Source organism: Pipistrellus kuhlii, unplaced genomic scaffold (genome assembly GCF_014108245.1).
Source record: "Pipistrellus kuhlii isolate mPipKuh1 unplaced genomic scaffold, mPipKuh1.p scaffold_m20_p_7, whole genome shotgun sequence".
Classification (NCBI taxonomy): Eukaryota; Metazoa; Chordata; class Mammalia; order Chiroptera; family Vespertilionidae; genus Pipistrellus; species Pipistrellus kuhlii.
The window spans coordinates 17,383,488-17,403,556 of NW_023425573.1; the positions used below are offsets into that span (position 1 = coordinate 17,383,488).

The following is a 20,069-nucleotide window of genomic DNA, read 5'->3' on the forward strand; positions in this document are numbered from 1 at the left end:
CTGCACGACGTACATCATTCCTGAGGCCCAAGGGCACAAAGCTGCCTGGGAACTGAGACGAGAGGCATTGAAGAGGTTTGGCATGCCTGGGTTTGAATCCTAACTCTGCCAACTCCAGGTTATTAGCTCCCATTCGAACCCTGGAGAGCCTGCGCCTCTCCCAAGGGCCATGGGCTGGCTCCAGACAGAGGCTGCGGCCCCGGTCTGGAAGCAGAGCAGACAGGAGTGCGTGGGAGTCCAGGTTGCAGCTGCACACACAACACACTAACTTTATTCACAACGATACAAAAGTAGATTTTTCTAGAAATGTTCTGTGCCAGAGGGAGAAAGTTGAGCAGCACGTGACAAAAGGCAGGGTGTTGGGAGAGGAGTGCTGAGGGTGAGGGCAGGAAGGGGAGGGGCCAGAATGTGGGTCAGGGCGCCGGAACAGCAGGCAGCAGGGGCTGGAGAAGCAGGGGAAGCTGGGGATGGCGGCCCTTCCACCCTGTTTTGTCCACACTGGAAGGTGGGAGGTGGGGGTGTCCCCACACACATGTTTGGAGCATCCAGGAGCGGGAGAGGCGGGCCAGGGAGATCAGGCAGGAGGAGGCTCTGGGTGCAGTGACTGCCCACAGCTCTCCTGGCTGGCTGCCAGCTCCCCCATGGGACACCTGGGGCTCCATGTGTGTGAGGCTGAGCAGGCCTGCCCCTTCCCCCTTCCCGTACCTTCCTAACACTCCTGGAAGGGCCTTGCCCAGGAGGGACCAAGGTGCGGGTGGGAAATGAGGAGTGGGTACACAGATAGATGCTCACACAGGCATAGAAGGGGCGGGGCCAGGCTGCCCATTGGGGGCCCCTTGGGCTCACTGGGGCAGGGCCTTGAGAATGGCATTCACCTCTTCCGCCACAGCTGTCAGGGCAAATTCAAACTGGTCCTGGGAAGGGGAGTGGGAGGAGAGTTATGGGAAGGCCTGATCTCTGCTCAGGCCTCAAGGGGCCTTTAAAAAGGGGAGCTGAGTGGCCACTTGGTTGGGGGGGTGGGAGGTGGCCACACAGCAGGCAGGGAGGCAGGGAGGCAGGCAGGAGAGGCAGCTGCTGCTGGTTTTCCCAGGGAAAGGTGGCAGTGAGGGAGGGGGCAGGGAAGAACAGTCACCTTAGAGCGGACCAGGCCAGGTCGCTGGTCGCGGACATGCTCCAGGGTGGCGGCGATGTCAATCTCCTTCACTCCTGGGGGCAGGGGGCACAGGGCAGCTCAGGGGGTGTCCAGAGGAGGACAGGACCCAGTGGCTGGGCCATCCTGGGGTGGGAGGCTTGGCAAAGCCTGGGCTGGGCTGCAGGCACTGTGGGGAAGGTCCTCACCTTTTGCCATGCGGTTCAGTACCATGTCGATGAGGACGTAGGTGCCAGTCCGCCCTGCACCATCACTGAAACGGGAGAGGGCCACGGCCTCAGCCCAGCGCAGGACCCAGCAGACGGGGCGGGGGGTGGGGAGAGGGTGTGAAGGCCTGGGGTGGGAGGACACTGGTGGAGCCATTAGAACTGGCTCGGAGAGGGTGTCAGTGAGCTAAGGTTGAGGGAACGGTTACAGCACCTGGGCCCTGGGAACTGGGCCCTGAGTTGGAAGCCTGGGACCTCTGGGGTGTCACTTGGGCAGTAGGCCAGTGAGAAAGATGAGCCCTGGCTCAACCCTAGGGTGGAGGAGGCAGGAGGAAATGGATGGGTTTCCAGCCCGTTTTTGTGTAAATGGCCAGATGGAATATATTTCTACCTTTGTGGGTCACGTAGAGTCTCTGTTGCTCATTTTTCTTTTTCCCCTTTAACCATTGAAAAATGTGAACACCATTCTTAGCTCATGGGCCATTAAAAGCATGGTATGCTGAATGTAGCCCACGGGCTGCAGATGGCCAGCCGGCATCCAGGGCACAGGCAAGTGGTGTGCGTGGAGATGCGCATTGGGTAGGGTATAGGGCCAGCGGGGCCAATTTCAGGAATGCTCCACCTCTGGGCCATGTCGAGCCATCTTGTCCCCTTCCATCCCCATCTCACAGCCCCCTGCACGCACCTGCAGTGCACAATGATGGGGCAGGAGCGGCCCCGGTAGCACTTGTTCACCTTCCTGCAACAAGAAATGGGTGTGAGGGCCAGAGGGCATCAGCAGAGGGAAAGGAAAAGCGAAACACACATCTGTGGACCCCTCTCTCTTTTTTCCCCACAAGCCCAGAACAGAGGAGGGGAGAGGGCTGGAGAGAGGAGTCAGGGCCGGAGGCAAAGAACTGGAGGCGGTGTAGGTAGCACTGGGCTTGCCTTAGCACTTACAAGCTCTGTGCCCAGACTACACACCTGCAACAACTGATTTTACCTCTTTGAGCCTCCCTGATCTAACCTGTTAAATGGGGGTGATAATGATAGCAAACTTCTACTTAGGGTTCTTCTCATGTCTACATGAGCTAATCCATGTAAATAACTAAGTGCCAGGTGTAGCACACAGTAGATGCTCAATAAATGGCAGTTACTATTAACGATAATGCATAATATTAACAGCCACATCTCCCAGAAGTTCAGGGAGAATGAGCTTTTTGGTGCGTTCAAAGGTGTCAGTCTTGCCACATCATCACACCCCTCTGCCCTCCTCAACAACTGCCCAGGCTGACCCCTTCACCACTCAGGTTCCCTTCAGTGCTCATAGCTGGGAGGTCCTATAGCTCTAGGCACAAAGCTCCTTTATCCAGGCCAGGACAATCCCTCAACTCGAAGCAGTGCTGCTGCCTATCCCCCTGGATCAGCCTCCCCTCAGCACAGGCACTCCGTGGTTGGGTCACATTTCAGACTTGGGGTCCACTTGGACCTCAGACTCTTCTCTGCTGCCCTTACCACAGCTCACCAAGAAGCAGAGGATTTCTCCTTCCTTTAGTGACCCAGTCTGACCTGCCCTTACCCATTATAACCTTCTTGCTTTGAGAGTAACCTGCAGAATCCTGATACCCACTATGGGCCAGGACTAGGGAGGACTGTTTTAGGGGCTAATAAATTGTTTCAGGGGAAGATTCCCCAGACTTGTAGGGGCAAGGTGACTTTGAGTGGTTTTAAAGGAGTCCACATAGTTTTTCTAGCACATTCATTTACACATTAGAGGGCTGGGGTTGAACAGAAGTTGCAATAGTGGTTCCCAACCATCTAATAATAATGATAATGATAATAAACAGTATTGAGAATCGAGCTTTGCTATGTGCCAGGCACTTAAACTAGATTTTGTGGACTTTATCCTTTTGATTCTTGCCACAACCCACTAAAGTATGGCTGGGTCATCATCTCATTTTGCAGGTAAGGAAACAGAAGGATGGCAATGAACTTGCTCGGGGTCACTTTCTGAGACTTCCCTCTGGTGGACCTTCAATAAATACTATATTAAATGGCAATTTGTTCTGGGTGCCTAATGCAAACGGGGTTTACATAATTCAGCCTAACGCAAAGGAACATAACTTTTTAGCTTACCTGGGCAGCCTTAAAATGGGTCCAAGTTCTAGAAAGATTTTTAAAATGTGGAAAACAGGAAATAGCTCTGATGCCCCTGGCCTTGGTTTTGAGAAGCCAGTGCCTCAGGCCCAATGGGTGTCAGTTAGAAACCGTTGTTCTGAGGCTCAGAAACTCTCCCCAGGTCTTCACCCAACTCTGCTCCTCTGCTCTCTGCCCAGCACCTAGAGACCTCAGGCTAGCCTGGCAAGGGGCAAAGAAGCAGGAGGAGGCCGCAGCGCGGGGGAGGCCCCGCCAGGGCGACAGGCTTCAGCCCCCTGTCCGGGGGGAGGAAAGCACGGGAAGCTGGAGCCTGCCCTGGTTGTGGTTTTGGTGTCAGGACAGGGTGAGTCCCTCAGCTTCCTGTCCCAGCCCCCACCCCATTCCACTGAGTCCCCAAGAATCCAGAGACCCTCGGACACTCCCTTTGATTTGTCTCTTCTCTGTGTTCCCATAACCCCCGCTCTCCCAGCAGCCTTTGGGGTAGTCCCTGGACCCTGTGTTCTGTCTGTGTTGTCCATGCAGCGGCCACACCTGCCAATGATCACTTTTGTGACTATGCAACTGGAGCGAGAATACTAGCTGCAGATCACAAAAATGACACTGGCAGCTGTGTGTGTGTGTGTGTGTGTGTGTGTGAGAGAGAGAGAGAGAGGGGGGGGGAGGCAGAAGAAGGAGGGGAGATGGAAGGACAGAGAAGGGGAGACAGACAAAGGGAGGGGGAGATGAAGACATAGAGATAAAGAGGGGGAAGACAGACAAAAAAGGCAGATGGGACAGAAGTGAGGGAAAAGATGGTTGGGAACAAGAAAGGGTACAGTTAGAGAGAAATGGGCTAGAGGGTAAAAGTGAGTCAGTGATACAGAGAGATTAAAAAAATGAGAGGGAGAGTGGAGAGGAAAGGGAAGGGAGGGAAAGACAGGAAAAGAGAAATAATAGAGGCAGAGAGGGATAAAGAGGGGAGAAGGGCAGCAGGAGTAAGAGGCAGAGAGGGGACAGCAGACACAAGATAGTGCCAGAGGCCAGGAAGAGCAGGACAGGAGGAAACCCGAGATCCAGGAGGCAGGGGCCAAGCAGAGAGAGAGAGAAGGAGAGGGGAGGAGCCAGAAATAAGGTGAGCCTCTCTTGGGAGAAGTAGGTAAATAAGAAGGAGCTAGTCAGAGAGGCAGGGGAGAAAAAGGGCGAGAGAGAGAGAGAGAGAGAGAGAGAGAGAGAGAGAGAGAGAGAGAGAGAGAGAGAGAGAGAGAGAGAGAGAGAGAGAAGAACATCTGATAGAGAAGAAATGGACCTGGACCACAGGAGTGGAGGGATGGGCACAGAAAGAGCATCAGTCCTGGTTTGGGGCTCTTTGGAAGGGGGAGCTGGAGATGAGGCCAGGCTCTCAGTCAGGAAGGGTCTGTCTCCCAAGGCCAGGAGGACCTGGTGAGCTAGGAGAACGTGGAGAACCCAGATCCCAGCTTCCTGATCCCCGGCTCTTTGGAGCCTCCCTTAGGACGTCCCATTGATCGTTGGGCCAATAACATCCAGTGAGCTCACCTGCGGAAGTCCAGCAGGGGCCGAGTGGAGGCAGGAGTGCCCTCTGCCGGCCAGCTGAGGAAGTGGAACTGCGTGAGGGTGCGCGTCTCTTGGGTCTGCACGTTCTTCAGATAGAAGCTCCGCACCAGGAAGTCCTCGCACCAGATGTGCTCAGACACCAGGTTCACCTGCCCAGGAATGGGGTCCGGGTCTGAGCACCTCAGGCCCTTCCCATGTCTGCCTGCTCGCTCCTTGGCTTCTTCAAATCCTCCCGGCCTCAGAGGCTCCTTCAAATTCTGAATCCTCGAGAAGCTTACCCAACCACCTGCCCCAGTCTCCCAGCTGTGCCCAAGAATCCTAGCTGCCTGTGTCACTTACCTACTGCTTAGGGCAACTGGTGGCTTTTCCACCCAGACATAACTAGAATGAGCTTCTTGAGGCCAGTTTCTCCTTCCTCTTCCTCACATAGTGTAGGAAAGTGTCTGTGCCACACACACATAAACTGAAATTCTGCGATATTTTCATTTGACACTTTTTCTTTGACTATGAGCAAGACCAATACAAAAACTTTGTTCTTTAAGAAAGACTAGTGTTCGTCTGGTCATGAGAAGCTTCTGTGGTGCTCTTATGTCTCGGGTCATACAGGGGGACCCTCCCATTGGTTGGGAATTGGTTCTCCCTTCCCCTGCTTTGCCTCAGTTCCCTCTCTCTTAAAGGAAAAGCACATTCCTATTTTTCATACGCCACGTGTGACTAATGGTATTTCTTTCCCCACTTTGGCTTCCAGGGAACTCGGAGCCAAGTTGGGCTTAATTGAAGTAGATCTTAAATCATGGGCTTTGGGGACACTCATCTTCCCTGTCTTTTGGCTCTTGACTTCTTGCCTCAGTTTCAGCAGTGTTATAGTTTTACTTCTGTAACTTTCACGATAAGTCCTTACACATGCTTCTGGGCCCTAGACTGCATATGAGTATATGTGTGTATGCATGTGTATGTGTATATACCTCTATAGCCATACGTGTATGAATGCTTATCCTCCATGTTCCCCACTCCCATTGTCCCCTGTCCGTGGGGTCCTGCTGACCTCATATATGTGGTAGAGGGAGGAGCCCTCATCCGGCCAGTAGCGATCACACTGCTTGACACCGTCCTCCACCAGGGGGGTCAGCATGACGATGACAGTGCAGCCACTCTCCCACACCATCTAGGGATAGAGACTCAGGCAAGCTCCATTCTAAGCTCACTGGGACCTGGAGAAGCCCTCCCCGCAAGAGCCCACCTGCCAGAAGTCTGCGATTGTATGGGACAGCGGGCCCTGCGTGGCGATGTAGGCTGGCATCCGAGGGTCGTGCTCAATCTGAGGGCAGGGAAGACACACCGTGAGCCAGAATGGGAAACGCCTCTGTGGAAAGGGTTGGTCAAAGGGAGCAGGCTGGGGTCTGGGGAAGCCTGAAAACCCCCCATTTCCATGTTAGGATGTCAGGCCCCACAATCCCAGGGCCTCCGGTGGGGCGGGTGGTGATCATACAGGAATGGAGTTTATGGGAAAAGAATTAAAATGGGGCAGAGGTGAGGCCAGGAGCCAGGGCCACTCACAATGGGGCTGGCGTTGATGTAATCACTCCGAGAAGGGCTGCTCTCCACCTTCAGCTTGATGCGGGCGTGATCATCTGCACAGACCCCCGCATCCCACCCCAGGTGCCCCCCAGTTACTGGGGTCCTGGCATCTCCGCCTCTTAGCTCGAACCAGGAGCCCAGCCTCTTCCCCCACACCCTCCAGAATGCCCAGCAGAGAGCGGTCAGCCAGCAGGACTCACTCACAGGGCAGGAAGTCCGGGTGACGATTCTTTTTGATGTTGCCCTCCCCCTGGGCAGTGGCACAGGTGTTGGGCTCTGCCTGGTAGGCACACAGAGCCTGCCACTCCTGGGCCAAGCGATCCCGGTTCCGAAGGTGGTCCTCCATGTATGCCTGCAGGGACACCACAGCCAGGCTCTGGGCCACTCTGTCAGCCCTGCCTCCCCCACCATCCTGCCCCTCGCCTTTCTGGGCCCAGGCTGGTCCTGACCAGAATCATGTGTCCCGTGGAGATGTCCATGTTGGCCTGGGCGGGCTCCTCGCACCAGGACGGGGTGCTGCTGTGGGAGCTGGGGCTGGCCTGGGCCGCATCACTGAACTGGGAGGACACGCTGCTCACCCGCGAAGGCTCTGGCGGACCCTCTGCCCGGTTGAACAGGGACTTTGTGGCCATGTGCTGGCGGCACAGGTCCTGCAGAGGAAGGATCCAGAGGGGTGCAAGGGTGGCCTTTTCAACAGGGTCCTGGGTTCCATTCTGGGTCCCCAGGCTCATCCTTGGCTGATTTTGAATGACACCCATCTTCCTGTTCTGGCCCTTGTCCTTTTTCGGGGCTGTTCTGCATGGGTGGTGCCTATGACAACCTCAGATATTACAGAGTGGGATCCCAGAACCCCAGAATTGTAGAACTGGGAAGAACTTAGGGACCATCTGCTTCCTATTCCAACCCATTCAAAACACCCCACAACACTCCCACTGGGGCTTCTCCAGATCCTCTCAAACATTCCGAGGGATGGGCACTCACTTCCCATCCAATTCCCCACCCTCATCCCAGGTGAGACCCAGACTCCCAAACCCCTTCCATTCCATCTCCTCTGCAAGCTTCTGGGGCTGCACACCTGGTACTCAAATGTGGTGTCGCCATGGGCCCCCTCAGGTCCCAGGGCTGCCAGGCGCTCCTTGTCCCTCTTCCGAGCATGCTGCCGCACACACAGAGCCACGGCCAGTGCCACCAGCAGCCCGGCCACACCCACCAGGGCCACCAGAGTCAGCAGCACTGAGCGCATGGGAGAAATACTGCGGGCCTGCCGGGGAAGGACTGCTGCTGCCTCCTCTCTCTGCAGGAACAAAGTAGAATCAAGGTGGTGGTGGGGGAGCGGCAATGCTAGGGAGAGATGTAGGAGCTGCTTCTCACCCCTGTCCCATGCCACACTCCCTGCTAAGGTAACTCCTGGGGCAAAGCTGGGAGAGCAGAGGCATGATGGTACAGGCAGAAGGGCTCAGATGGACCCCAAATCTTCCTTCTCAATCCCCATGAGACCAACTCAGCCACACTTAGTTGCTGGAGGCTTAGTGGGTGACCCCACTAGGAGTCCTTGCATTTAAAAATGGAACTAGAGAAGTGGACAGACAACCTAAGGAATCAAATAGACTGTGAGGCATCGGTGTTGGATGAAAAATCGAGATATAGTTTGAGTTTAATGTCTTTTTTGTGCAAGGTTGTCCTTTGGAATTTAGAGATTGCTCTGAAGGCTATGGGCTCTCCACTAGTTCTTGCCAAACATGCTACCTTCCTATGTATGGAAGGCTGGTCCTGCAGGGAGGAGCCACTGGGGCCATCTGCTGGCCAGAAAAACAAACTGCATGGGGAAGGGCAGCTTTGGAGAAGTGGGTGAGCCAGCCAAGTATATAAGAGTTCAGCTCCCTGTTCTCCGGTCAAGTTTGCCTCCACCTTTTGTTGGAAATGTCAGTCCTAGGGCTTTGACTGATTGTGCAGTTAGTTTGTACCTGTCCCACTCCTGTCTGCAAGATCTGGAGCCCTGTCTGTGCTTCCAGTTCAGACTTCACCAGCCCTGCAGGGAGGACATAGGTCAGGCTATCTCCAGTCCCATCTGGTCCCCACCTCATGTCATGCTATGCCAGTTGGCAGGCAGAGCCCATGTGAATTTGGACTATTTCAAAGGGGGCATCAATCATAGGCCTGGGTATATCCTACTAGGGCTGGGGCTGGGGCCAGGCAGGATTTACCAGCTTGCTGGGTCACATCAGCCAGAGACAGGTTCTGTTCATTGTGCCGGATGCGGAAGGTGAGAGCTGGTCCCACCACACTGCCAAATAGGAGCTATGTTACTGCCTCACCCACCATAGACCCAAGACTCTGAAAGAGAGGCCAGCTCTGACCCTCTTCCAATTAGAGGAGTGGGATTGAAGCCAATCAGAGATGCCTTACAAGGGTATTTGAAGCCAGGGAGACACTGGATGAGGCCAGCTGCAGGGCTAGGTGTGGCTGTACCTCCAATGCACCTGGGAGCATCTCTTACCCTACCTTGGACTCTTCCCCTCCTCCCTTGAGTTCCTCCAGCCACCTACCCACTCAAGCCACCTGCCTTCTAGATCCCTGCCTCCCCAGCCAGATACCAGCCCCACCTGATGTTGATGAAGCTGCCCGAGGACATGTGCACATGCTCAGCCAGGATCTCCAGCAGCTTCACTCCTACAGCCAGACTCAGGGGCCTGGAGGGGGGCAGCAGGCAGAGGAAGAGGTGGAGACCATCTTGGCCACTTTTTTGAAACAGGCCACCTCCAAGGGTGCAGAGCAGCCCACCCCCTGTCTACTTCACACGTGGATTTCTACTCTCTGCTTCCTGCCAGGCAAGCCAGCCCAACCCCCAGGGGACTGGAAGGCCTCCCCAGGCTGGAGCCCTTACTTCTGGTCAGTGACAATGTAACCATACTCCTCTGCTGAGGGCCGAGCTGAAGGCTGCCCCGCCACCGTGGGCTGGCTCTGGCTCAGTGGACTTTTCTTCTCCATCAGGATAGGCATGGCAGGGGGGCCAGCAGCTTTGGGGGGCTCAGAGCTCAGCACCTGCTGGGCTTTATCGGAGATGGGGTGGGCGGTGGGGTTTCCAGGCAGGGAGGGTGTAGGAGGTGCAGGCTCCGCTGCGTCTCTACCCTGCACCTGCTCCTCCATTGTCTGTTTAGAAGAGATGAAAAGTATGGTCTCTGTATAGTGGAAGGGCTGGGGGTGGGTTTGGGCTGGGAGTCTAGACCCTGGACCTTGAACACAATGGTGCTTAGGACTTGTTTCTTTCTGTATCCTCAGGGCTCAGTGCATGTTTAGGTACAAAGAGGGCACCCAAAAAAAGTAAGCCAAGTATTAATAGATGAATAAATGAAGGAGTGAATGAGTGGAATATGATCTGTGATAATCCACAGGATGGGGCTGGAGTGCGGGGAATCTTGGGAGCGTGGTTTGGTAGGTAGGTGAATAGGCAGTCAATAGTTTTTAGACTCTGATTTGGCAACAAAATCTTTGACATGAAACAGCTAGAGCTCCTCAAGTTCCAGGAACATTAGGAACCCGCCTGCTCACAGCTCCCCACTTCCCTTGGGGCTCCTCAGAGCATGATGTCAAATGATTGTATTGAAAAAAGCAGTGAATCAAGAAATGCTAGCTTCTAGTCTGAGCTCTGCCATCAACTTGAGGTGAAACTTAGGCAATGACTATGGGCCTTGGTAGGAGAATACAATTCTGGGTCCTGATTCTGAGGTTTAGACTTCAGCAAGGGGGTTTGCTGCCATGGGGCACTTATGAATCAGAGAGGTAATGGGAACTCACTTTCTTGATGTCAGCTCCAATGTTTACAATCCCTCCTGTAGAGACAGGAAAAACAAGACTCTGGGCAAAGGGCCAAGGCCAAGGTCCACACAACACAGATGGCAGGAAGGGCCAGAGGCCTGAGCTTGTTACACCTGCAGTGGCCTCTTTCCTCTCCATCAGTGACCAAGACTCTATCATTGGTCTCATCCTTAGCATGGCCTCATGTCTCTGTGCTTTTTTTTTTTTTTAATTGATTTCAGAGAGGAAGAGAGAGATAGAAACATCAATGATGAGAGAATCATTGATCAACTGCCTCCTGCTCAGCCCTTACTGGGGATCAAGTCTACAACCTGGGCATGTGCTCTTGGTTGGAATCGAGCTTGGAACCTTTCAGTCCACAGGCCAACACTCTATCCACTGAGCAAAACTGGCTAGGGCTCTGTGCTTCTTTCTTCTTATTATTTTTTTTTAATTTGGGAATATGGGGACCAGGTGGGAGCCCACCTCTAGTGGGAAGACTAAGCCTTGCTTTGGCCTTGTCATCCCTTTTATTCAGGTTTGGGAGTTCATTGTTTATTAACTCTCCCCTCTGTCATTGGCCACACCTCTCAAAACTATCATCACTGCACCCCCTTGCTCCTTGCCCTTTGCTGGCAATGACTCCATGTCTCAAAAAAACTCTGAGCCTAACCTTGACCCTTCCCCTCTAGGCTGCTACATTTGATCTTGAAAGGTGGGGCACGAGACCACTGCTAGTCTCTCTGCTTGAAGACTCACCCGGATTTCGTCCTGCACCCTTGGGCAGCAGCTGCAGCAGGGTCGAGAGAGTGGAGAGCTGCTCAGGAGTCAGCTGACGCAGCTCCACCTTGTAGCCCGCCAGCACAGCTGCCAGTCTCTGCAGAGTCACATCTGCAGAGCAAAGGGCTGGTAGTAAAATGGACTTGTAGGACTCAGATGTGTGAGTTGGGGGTAGGAGGGGACTAGCACATTTAAGAGGTTTTTTTCAAACACCAAGGCACTAATGTTCTCCCCTTCCAGCCCTTGTCCACACTTTGGGGGAAAGATCTTCCTGGGGCCAAGACAAAACTTGGGCTGACCATGGACTCCTAGACTCTCCATCTGAAAGAGTCATGTCAGCTCCACCTACTCTGTACCCACACTGTCTACCTAGTGCCTGGCATAGATGAGTATATCAATAAACATTAATTCAGTGTTTGAATGGCTTTAAGGACAAATTAACAAGTACAAGGATAGTCAGGATAGCCTCCCAGAAGCAGCCTCCACAAGCAGATGCTGAGGACTATTACCTGGCTGCTCTGCTGGGGAAGGAGTCTTCTCTCCGAGACCCTCTAGTCCTTCCTCCTCATAGCTCTCCGAGGAGTCCTCTGCCTGGCTGCTGTCCCCTGGTGCTGGCAAGTTTGGTGCCCTGGCCCTGCTGGGCACTGGCAGCTCCTGGGCCAGGTAGAGCAGACTTGACTCCTGGAAAAGCTGAGCAGGTGAAGGCCCTGGAGGGTCCCCATAGGAGTGGCCAGGGTGAGCCCCAAACATGTTTTTGGGGGCAGTTCTGCTGAAGAGGGCAGGGGGGTCAGCCTTGGACAGAGGGCCAACACTGACCATCCCTGGGGAGCTCTCTGAGCCCCGGGAACCATCGCGGGAGCCAAACTGTGGAAAACCAGAAATCCAGGTAAGAGCAGACATCAGGGCTGGGGGATTAGGGAGGGGGGTGGGGCAGTGTCTAGGGCTCACCTGATGGAACAGGTAGGGCTGCAGCAGAGTAGCTTCATAACTCAGGGCAGGGTGAGGGGGCTGTGGGGACAGCAGCAGATTCTCCAGGAGGGGGGGCAGCAGCTCAGCCTGCAGAGGGGACAGGGAGGAGCCAGCCCCAGCCCCGTCCCCACCCGCTGGAGGTCTAAGCAGTCGGTGTGGGGCTGCAGGGGCGGGGCCAGTGGGCATGCCCTGTAAAAGCAGTTCCTCAGCGGGACCAGGTCTCCTGGGCACCAAGCCAGATCTGGGGAGGAAAGCAAAGTGTGTGTGGGAGGGGAGGAGGCTGGTGTGTGGGGCAAGGGCATATGGAGCCTACAAGGCAGAGCCGATGGGGCCAGACAGGCTCAGCAGTTTAGAGTGAGGCTGACCTCTTAAAAAATGAGGCAGCTCAGGGGAGGAGAGAGTAGCACGGGGAAGGCCAGAAAGCCAAGCCTGGGGAAGAAGTGACAGCCTCCCTGGTAAGCCTGGGTCCCGAAACACAGGGGCAGAAACTAGGGAAACTTGAGTAGGGATGGAGAAAGGGAGGACAGCAGCAGCGGAAGGCAGCCTGGAGCCTCTCTAGATGAACTGTGGCTGCACTGTCCATTTGCCCCTGGGTGCATGTCCCCTACTCTCCATGTAGGTTCAAATATTCAATACTCTGCACCCCTACCCCACTCTACCTTCTTCAAACTTGTATCATCATCTGTGCCCCATGCCCTCATTTACTTTCTCTGCTTTACAGGGTCTGAACAACGCCTTCAGAGGCCCTCACCACAAAAAAATGACAGTATCGCCTACGATATACAATTCAACACAATAATGAAACTGAACATTAAGCAATTTCTGCTCCTACCGGGTTTATGTCCATTCCTGTACTTCTTATATCCATACTTCAGCCTGCTGACCTTGACACCCATCTCCCTCCCTCTGTCCACCAGCAAGGCCACAGACCCACCAGTTTTATGGTGCTAAGTGGTTGAGAAAAAATGCCTACCTGTCCCTTGGATGGGGCTCAGGGGGGCGAAGCCTGGGGATGCGTTCCATCTCCTGGGAGATCACATACTGGGTGAGGTCATCATGCCAGGACAATCCTGCCAGGGGGCAGGATAGGGTAAGGTTGGCTCAGCACAGTCTGAGGGTCCAGTAACAGGGATCAGTAGAGATCACCACTGTGCCCCTTCCCTGCAGTATATTGAGTTTGACAGAGCAGAGGAGCAGTGGAGAGGTTCAGAGACCTGGTAGGTGATCTGAGCTATCCTCCTCCCACCCTCAGGAACAGATTTTGGAGTCAGACTGCCTCCAGTAAGATTGGGTTTCAACCCTCTGCCACTCACTAATTGTGTGACCTTGGGCAATTTGCTGAAATTTTTTGAGCCTCAGTTTTCTCATCTGTGATATGGGCATTTATACCTCCCAAGATGTGTTGTGATAATTAAAATAACACAATATAAAGTGGTTAGAATAGTGCCTGTCACATAGTGAACTTCCAATAAATGCTATTATTATTATCATAATTATTATTATTTTTTAAAATATATTCTATTGATTTTTTACAGAGAGGAAGGGAGAGAGATAGAGAGCTAGAAACGTCGATGAGAGAGAAACATCGACCAGCTGCCTCTTGCACACCCCCTACTGGGGATGTGCCCGCAACCAACGTACATGCCCCTGACTGGAATCGAACCTGGGACCCCTCAGTCCGCAGACCGATGCTCTACCACTGAGCCAAACCGGTTTCGGCTATTATCATAATTATTATTTATAGTCTTTTTGTTAATCCTGAAACTTAGTTTTCTTTGTTCCAGTGGCTTCTTCTAGAAGCCTCCTCTGGACTCCTCCAGAGAGTCTAAGTGTGAAGAGCCTATCTCTAGGGTTCCACTCCACTCCTATCTTGCTTCCTTGTCCAGCAAGGGCTGAAAAGGTGTGGCTCTAAGAATGGGTGTGATAGAAATGTCTCATGAGAGAAATCCTTGAGTCAGGTGGCCCCTCACTTCCCCACCCTTATCTGACCAAGTTCCCATCTCTCTCCTCCAGTGCACACAGACCTCACCTTGGGACATGAGCTGTCGGAGCACACCTTGTAAGCGTTGAAGAACTGGGGATGTGACTTGCAAAAGGGGCCGAGCCTGCCCCACCCCCACTTGGCACTGTCCAAATAAGCCATCTAAGAGCACAAAATTTTTGTTAATACAGGATTTGAACAAAAAGCCTTTCAAAGTCCAGGTTACAAATGGGCAGGACTCTCCACATCTCCTCTCTTGACTTCAGAGAGGTCTGCTCCTCCAGGCTAGTTGCCCTTCTGCTCAAGCCCAGTATCCCTTCTCCCGCCAGCGTCCCCCCCAAGTCTATTGTGTGTGTGTGTCTCCCCCCCCCCCTCCCCATCTTGTAAATCCTATACCCAGGCCTCACCCTGAATACAGACTTCGAGGTGAGAGCAGAGTCTACGGTCGAACAGACAGCCTGTAGAGAGAGACAGGTGAGCAGAGGTTCAGACAACCACACATAGAATAGTCAGATGGATGGACAGGCTGGGAAAGGGAGAAGCAGATGGGTCTATTTTTTCCATCCTAAGGAAGAGGAGGTAAGAGGCCTAGAATTCTTAAGAGAAGGGAACACAGTGTCTGGCTTTGGGTTTTAAGCATCTGTGAGTCTTGGATCCTTTCCATAAAGGTTCAGTTCACTTAACTGAAGGATGGGGAAAAGGAGCTTTCCCTGTGCATGGGGGTAGGATTAAACCTTCTATGCTCATAGAATTACCATGGGGGCGTTTGTGGCCAAATTCCGAGGAAAGGAGGATTTTTCTCCCCAAATCTCCAAAAGCATTCTAACTATGATAGCCCGGGACTCAGAAGCGGTAAAAACCCTAGCACATCTCCCTTCTGTGTGGGAAAGGGAAGAGGGTGGGGTAATTTTAAGGCAGTGCTTCCCACACGGTCACCACTCTGGACGGCTCCCCCCCCCCCCCCCCGCCCGTTGGCGCTGTCCGCGGTGCTGAAGCCTGGAGCCTGGAGCCTGGAGCCCGGAGGGCTTGCCTGGAAGCAGTTATGGGAAGGGAGGGGTGACAGGGCGAGGAGTCTCCACGGGATCTGACCCCTCCACCGCTCGCTCCAGCCTTCATCTACCATCCTACCAACACGGCGCCACAGGAAGTATCCTTCATTTGCCTCCAAGCCCGTGGTGAAGGAGGACGCCAGACAGCTAGGCTGTACCCCTTCTCCCAGGAGCCCCTAACTCCCACCCTCCCCCTGCCCATGAGTCAGCGCTGACTGTCTCTGCCCGATGAGATGTGAGTCAGCACTGGGCCAGGCGGTGGGGAAGGGGATGGGAGAGGACCCTTCCCTCTTCACGCTCCTATGTCCCCTCCCCCAGCTGTCGCCCTCTTGTCGGAGATCAGAACACAGCAATCTGGCTCTCTAGGCACAAAGAGAAACCCTGACTCTCCCTCCCCTCGGCCTGATTTTCTACAGGCAGCAGGGACTCCTAAGCTCGCGGCCCCGACGCCTCTCTCCCGGAGATCAGGATGCCCCCACCCTCCTCCTACCCACCTCGCCACCCCTCAGCACCGGTCGCCACTTTGGCGCCTCGGCACGAGTTGCTTCTCCCGTGGACTTGGAGCCTGTCTCTAAGTCCTCTGTCCATGGACCCCCATTCCACCCCCCAAAAAACCCGCGATCTTCCCCGGAGCCCACTTCTCTAAGGTCCCGCCCCACATCCCAGCCCAGCCTCCAGGCCTACGCCCCTTTCCTGTCTGACGCCCTCTTGTCGTCCTCATCTCGCCATGCCTCCCCCTACCCGGCTCCACACGTATTCTACCCGCGATTCCCACCTTGGACGCACTTCCCCCGCACCCCCCACTGAGTTTTGCTCCCGGCACCATACTCCTCTATCCCGGCTCCCCCTTTTCCTCCTGACCGTGAGCACTAATGGCGCTGCAGCCTCCCGGGCGGCAGCTCAGCAGCAGGAGGCAGAGGAGCACCCGGAGACCTCCGGATCCTCCGGGACCCCCAGGCCGCCGCGGGCGCCGCATCCTCCCGGCTCCGCGCGCTGGCCGCCCAGCTGGAGCTGCAGCGACGCTGGCGGGAGCCTGCCGGAAGGTCCAAGGCGGGGCCTGCCACTCCTACGAGGCGGGGTCTACACGCCCCTCTCGCTGCAATTTGGCCAACCCCGGGCGGGCAGTGACGACACGTCCACCCCCGGCTCTGACGCTCAGCTTATGTGCGTCATACGTGGCGTAAGAGCACTGTTTTAGCAGGGGACCTACCCACCCCCTCCTTCCTCCACCAAATATGTGCCTCTCTAGAATTCCCACTTGGCCCTATCCCTATGCTTTTCCCTAGAGACCACCGCCTCTATGACCCAGCCACAGGGCTGGCGAAAAGGGTGGATGGGGACCAGGAAAGATACGCGAGTAGGGGAGTATAAACCCTAAGATGAGGAGCATTCAAGTGACCACAAAGGTATCTAAATTAAGAGCAGCAATGGTTCTGCGTGTGTGCCTGGATTCCAGTCCTTGCAATGCCACCTACTGAGGGTATAACTTTGTGCAAGTGGCTTAACCTCTATGCGCCCTTTCCTGATCTATAAAATGGAAGTGCTGATAGCACCTAACTCTTGTGGATCGCTTAAACAATGATTGCACTGCCATATACCAAACACTTGGTGCATACTTGCTTTCGCTATTAGCCTTGACTCTCCTTCCTTTCGCCCTCTTCCACTTTGCGTCTATTTAAAAAAAAAAATGGTCTACCTGCAAAATACTGTATCACCACATCTCTCCATATTCACTATTCTATCTAAACCACTGTGCTCTTTCCTCCCGACTGTTGCAGTAATCATCTAACTGGTTTTTGGCTTCCACTTTTGTCACCCAGTGAGCTAGGGAGTGAGCTTTCTAAAGTTCAAATTTGATCATTTTACTCTCTTGCTTTTCAGTAAAAAATTTCCAAAATACAAAAAATGATCGTAGTGCATAGTAAACACTCATGCACTCACCATCTAGACTTAACAGTTATTGGTATTTTGTCATATTTGCTTCTTTTTAGTACTTAAAAGTAAACAGTACTAATTTTCCTTATAAATGTTTCAGTATGCAACTCCAAGAAATATATTTTCTCACATAAATAAAATGCTATTATGACATCCAATAAAATTTTCAATAATGTCCACTATTATTTGATGCTCAGTTCTTTTTCAAATTTCTCAAACTGTGTTTTAAAATGCCCCTTTCAGCTCTTTTGTTCAAAATAGGAGTCATAAGCCGAAACTGGTTTGGCTCAGTGGATAGAGCGTCGGCCTGTGGACTGAAAGGTCCCAGGTTTGATTCCGTTCAAGGGCATGTACCTTGGTTGCAGGCATATCCCCAGTAGGGGGTGTGCAGGAGGCAGCTGATCAATGTTTCTCTCTCATCGATGTTTCTAACTCTCTATCCCTCTTTCTTCCTCTCAGTAAAAAATCAATAAAGTATAAAAGTAAAAAACAAACAAAAACTAGCTCATCTATTTACTGTGCACTACATTAAAAAAAAAAAAGGTAATAAAATAGGAGCCATAGACCACCATTATATTTGGTTTGGTTTATTTTCTTTTTTTCTTTTTTAAATATATTTTATTGATTTTGTACAGAGAGGAAGGGAGGGAGATAGAGAGTCAGAAACATCGATGAGAGAGAGTCATCAATCAGCTGCCTCCTGCACACCCCCTACTGGGGATACGCCCAAAACCAAGGTACATGCCCTTGACCGGAATCGAACCTGGGACCCTTTAGTCCCCAAGCCGATGCTCTATCCATTGAGCCAAACCGGTCCTGGCTGGTTTATTTTCTTAATTCTGTTTAAATTAGCATAGGCAGAGTTCCTCACTTTCCCCATCCCCAATTTTTAATATTTTCTTGTTGAAGAGATGAGTCAACTTTTCTTCTGAATTTGTCTGGTTATTTCTTCATGATATATTTCCCCTGTATATATATTTCCCCTTTATTTCCTATAAACTGGAAGTTGTGGCTAAAGTCTTGATTGGATCAAGTCTAAAAAATTTTAAAGCAAAACACTTCATAGGTGATTTTGTATGCTTCCAATTGAATAATTTGCAGAGGAGAGTTGACATAGTCCTATTTCTTTTTTACTTTAAAAAATGTGACTACTAGAAAATTTAAACTTACCTATGTAATGATATATTATATTTCTACTGCACAATCACTGACTTTAAAAAGTCTTTCTTTTCCATTCTCATCAGAACAGACAGCTGGAAGAAGTTTGTATTCACATAGCAGCAGAGACAATGTATTCACAGTCTTCAGGTGTAAGGAAGAGTTTATAGATAATATTTTTTTAAAATCCTCACACAAGGGTATTTTCCCCATTGATTTCTAAAGGGAGTGAAAGGGAGGGAGAAGGAGAAAGAAATGGAAGGGAGGGAGGAGGGAAAGAGAGAAACATCAACATGAGAGAGACACGTTGATGGGTTGCCTCTCCCACCAAGGCTGGGGAACGTGCAAATCAGGTATGTGCCCTTGACCAGGAATTTAATCTGGGACCCTAGTCCCTGGGCTGATGCTCTAACCACTGAGAAGAACCAGCCAGGGCAGTAGTCTTAATTTAATGTATTAAGGTACACATGCCTCCTTACCTCAGCTTTTCAGCGCTTGTGCTCTCTTTCCTTCTAGTTGTTGAACTTCCACTCAGCCAGCTTTCCTGTGGTTCTGGGTGATAGACGTTTTGTCTTTTAGTTGTAGGTTAAAAAAAAAAAAATAAAAAAATAAAAAAAAAATATATATATATATGTGTGTGTGTGTGTGTGTGTGTGTGTGTGTATACACACATATATGTGTATATATACATATATATGTGTATATATACATATATATGTGTATATATACATATATATATATATTTTTTAAATTGATTTTCCACAGAGAGGAAGGGAGAGGAATAGAGAGTTAGAAACGTTGATGAGAGAAACATCGACCAGCTGCCTCCTGCACACCCCCTACCAGGGATGTGCCCGCAACCAATGTACATGCTCTTGAATGGAATCGAACCTGGGACCTTTCAGTCCACAGACCGACGCTCTATCCACTGAGCCAAACCGGTTTTAGTTTAGTTGTAGTTTTGAAATTGTTGTACAAGGCAGCAGTTTCGCTATTTACCTATGCCACCATCTTGGTTTTCCTGTGCGACACCAAATCTTGATACCTACCCAGTTGCTTATACCTGTGAATATACAGTGAGTAAGAGTACTTTAAGAAGTATAAAGTTTTGCAAAAAGGATATTCCAGTGTTTGGTTGGGCTTAGCATGGGTGGTCAGATTCACCCACTCCCTTTTAATATTTTTCAGCTCCTAGAAGCAAACTGTCAAGGGCTGTCAAAATAGTTAATGTGTGCACACTTTGTAGCACTTCTCTGTTGATTCCTGGGAGCAGGATGAGTGAGAGAGCCCTGGCAGAAACTGTAATGCTGGCCGTGAAGACCCTCATAAAACAGCAGGGTGCAGGCCTGTCTGACACGGAGGGGTGGGCAACTAGACCACACAGTGTAGCGGGGTGTGGGCTGGGAAGACTGGCATTTTAGCTGTAGTCCCACCTTCACTCTCCCCACTTTAAGAATGGTCATTGAGAGAAAACAGACAGACCAGCCTCTATGAGCACTAAGGAGTTGTGCTCTCCTCGCCCCCATATCCTTCCCTGGCCCCACCTTTTTTATTGCAGAGGCCCTGGCCTTGTCCAAACCCCACCTATCCTGCCTCAAGACAAATCACAGAAAGAGCTTGCATGAAAGTCCATTTTAATGGTCCTGATTTGGCTCATCCTAGAACCACCCTCTTTGCCCCCTTTGGAGGAGGATGGGGAGGACAATGGGATAGAGCAGTTTCACACGAAGTCTTAATCAGTGACAAGGTTGTGGCCTATTATGGGGATCCGGGAGCTCAAA

General features: G+C 52.1%; 1 protein-coding gene across 2 annotated transcripts; it reads right to left on the minus strand.

The window, feature by feature from the left end:
* Positions 1-242: 242 nt before the first annotated feature.
* PTPRN (protein tyrosine phosphatase receptor type N) lies at positions 243-16,187 on the minus strand. 2 transcript variants are annotated; one of them, XM_036421772.2, is made up of 23 exons: positions 16,057-16,184; positions 14,554-14,604; positions 14,195-14,308; positions 13,139-13,235; positions 12,145-12,406; positions 11,706-12,060; positions 11,176-11,307; positions 10,417-10,451; positions 9,506-9,771; positions 9,225-9,311; positions 8,826-8,905; positions 8,586-8,650; positions 7,697-7,915; positions 7,071-7,271; positions 6,826-6,973; positions 6,601-6,674; positions 6,284-6,361; positions 6,089-6,208; positions 5,026-5,192; positions 2,042-2,095; positions 1,339-1,403; positions 1,133-1,206; positions 243-914 (listed from the first exon to the last, which is right to left on the minus strand). In XM_036421772.2, exons 1-23 carry the CDS (start codon positions 16,169-16,171, stop codon positions 843-845), a joined length of 2,931 nt encoding a protein of 976 aa, XP_036277665.1. In that variant the 5' UTR covers positions 16,172-16,184; the 3' UTR covers positions 243-842. The 2 variants fall into 2 exon arrangements, with proteins under 2 accessions (XP_036277665.1, XP_045431691.1); XM_045575735.1 differs by lacking the exon at positions 14,554-14,604 and having other exon boundaries at positions 16,057-16,187.
* Positions 16,188-20,069: the final 3,882 nt, after the last annotated feature.

Bases quoted from the DNA above. Each gene is read 5' to 3' on its own strand.
- PTPRN (XM_036421772.2), bottom strand. From the start codon at position 16,171: ATGCGGCGCCCGCGGCGGCCTGGGGGTCCCGGAGGATCCGGAGGTCTC. The intron at 12,061-12,144 runs GTGAGCCCTAGA...GGTTTTCCACAG, and splicing joins AGCCCTACCTGTTCCATCAG to TTTGGCTCCCGCGATGGTTC. The intron at 7,916-8,585 runs GTACAAACTAAC...TTGTTCCTGCAG, and splicing joins TGCAGACAGGAGTGGGACAG to AGAGAGGAGGCAGCAGCAGT.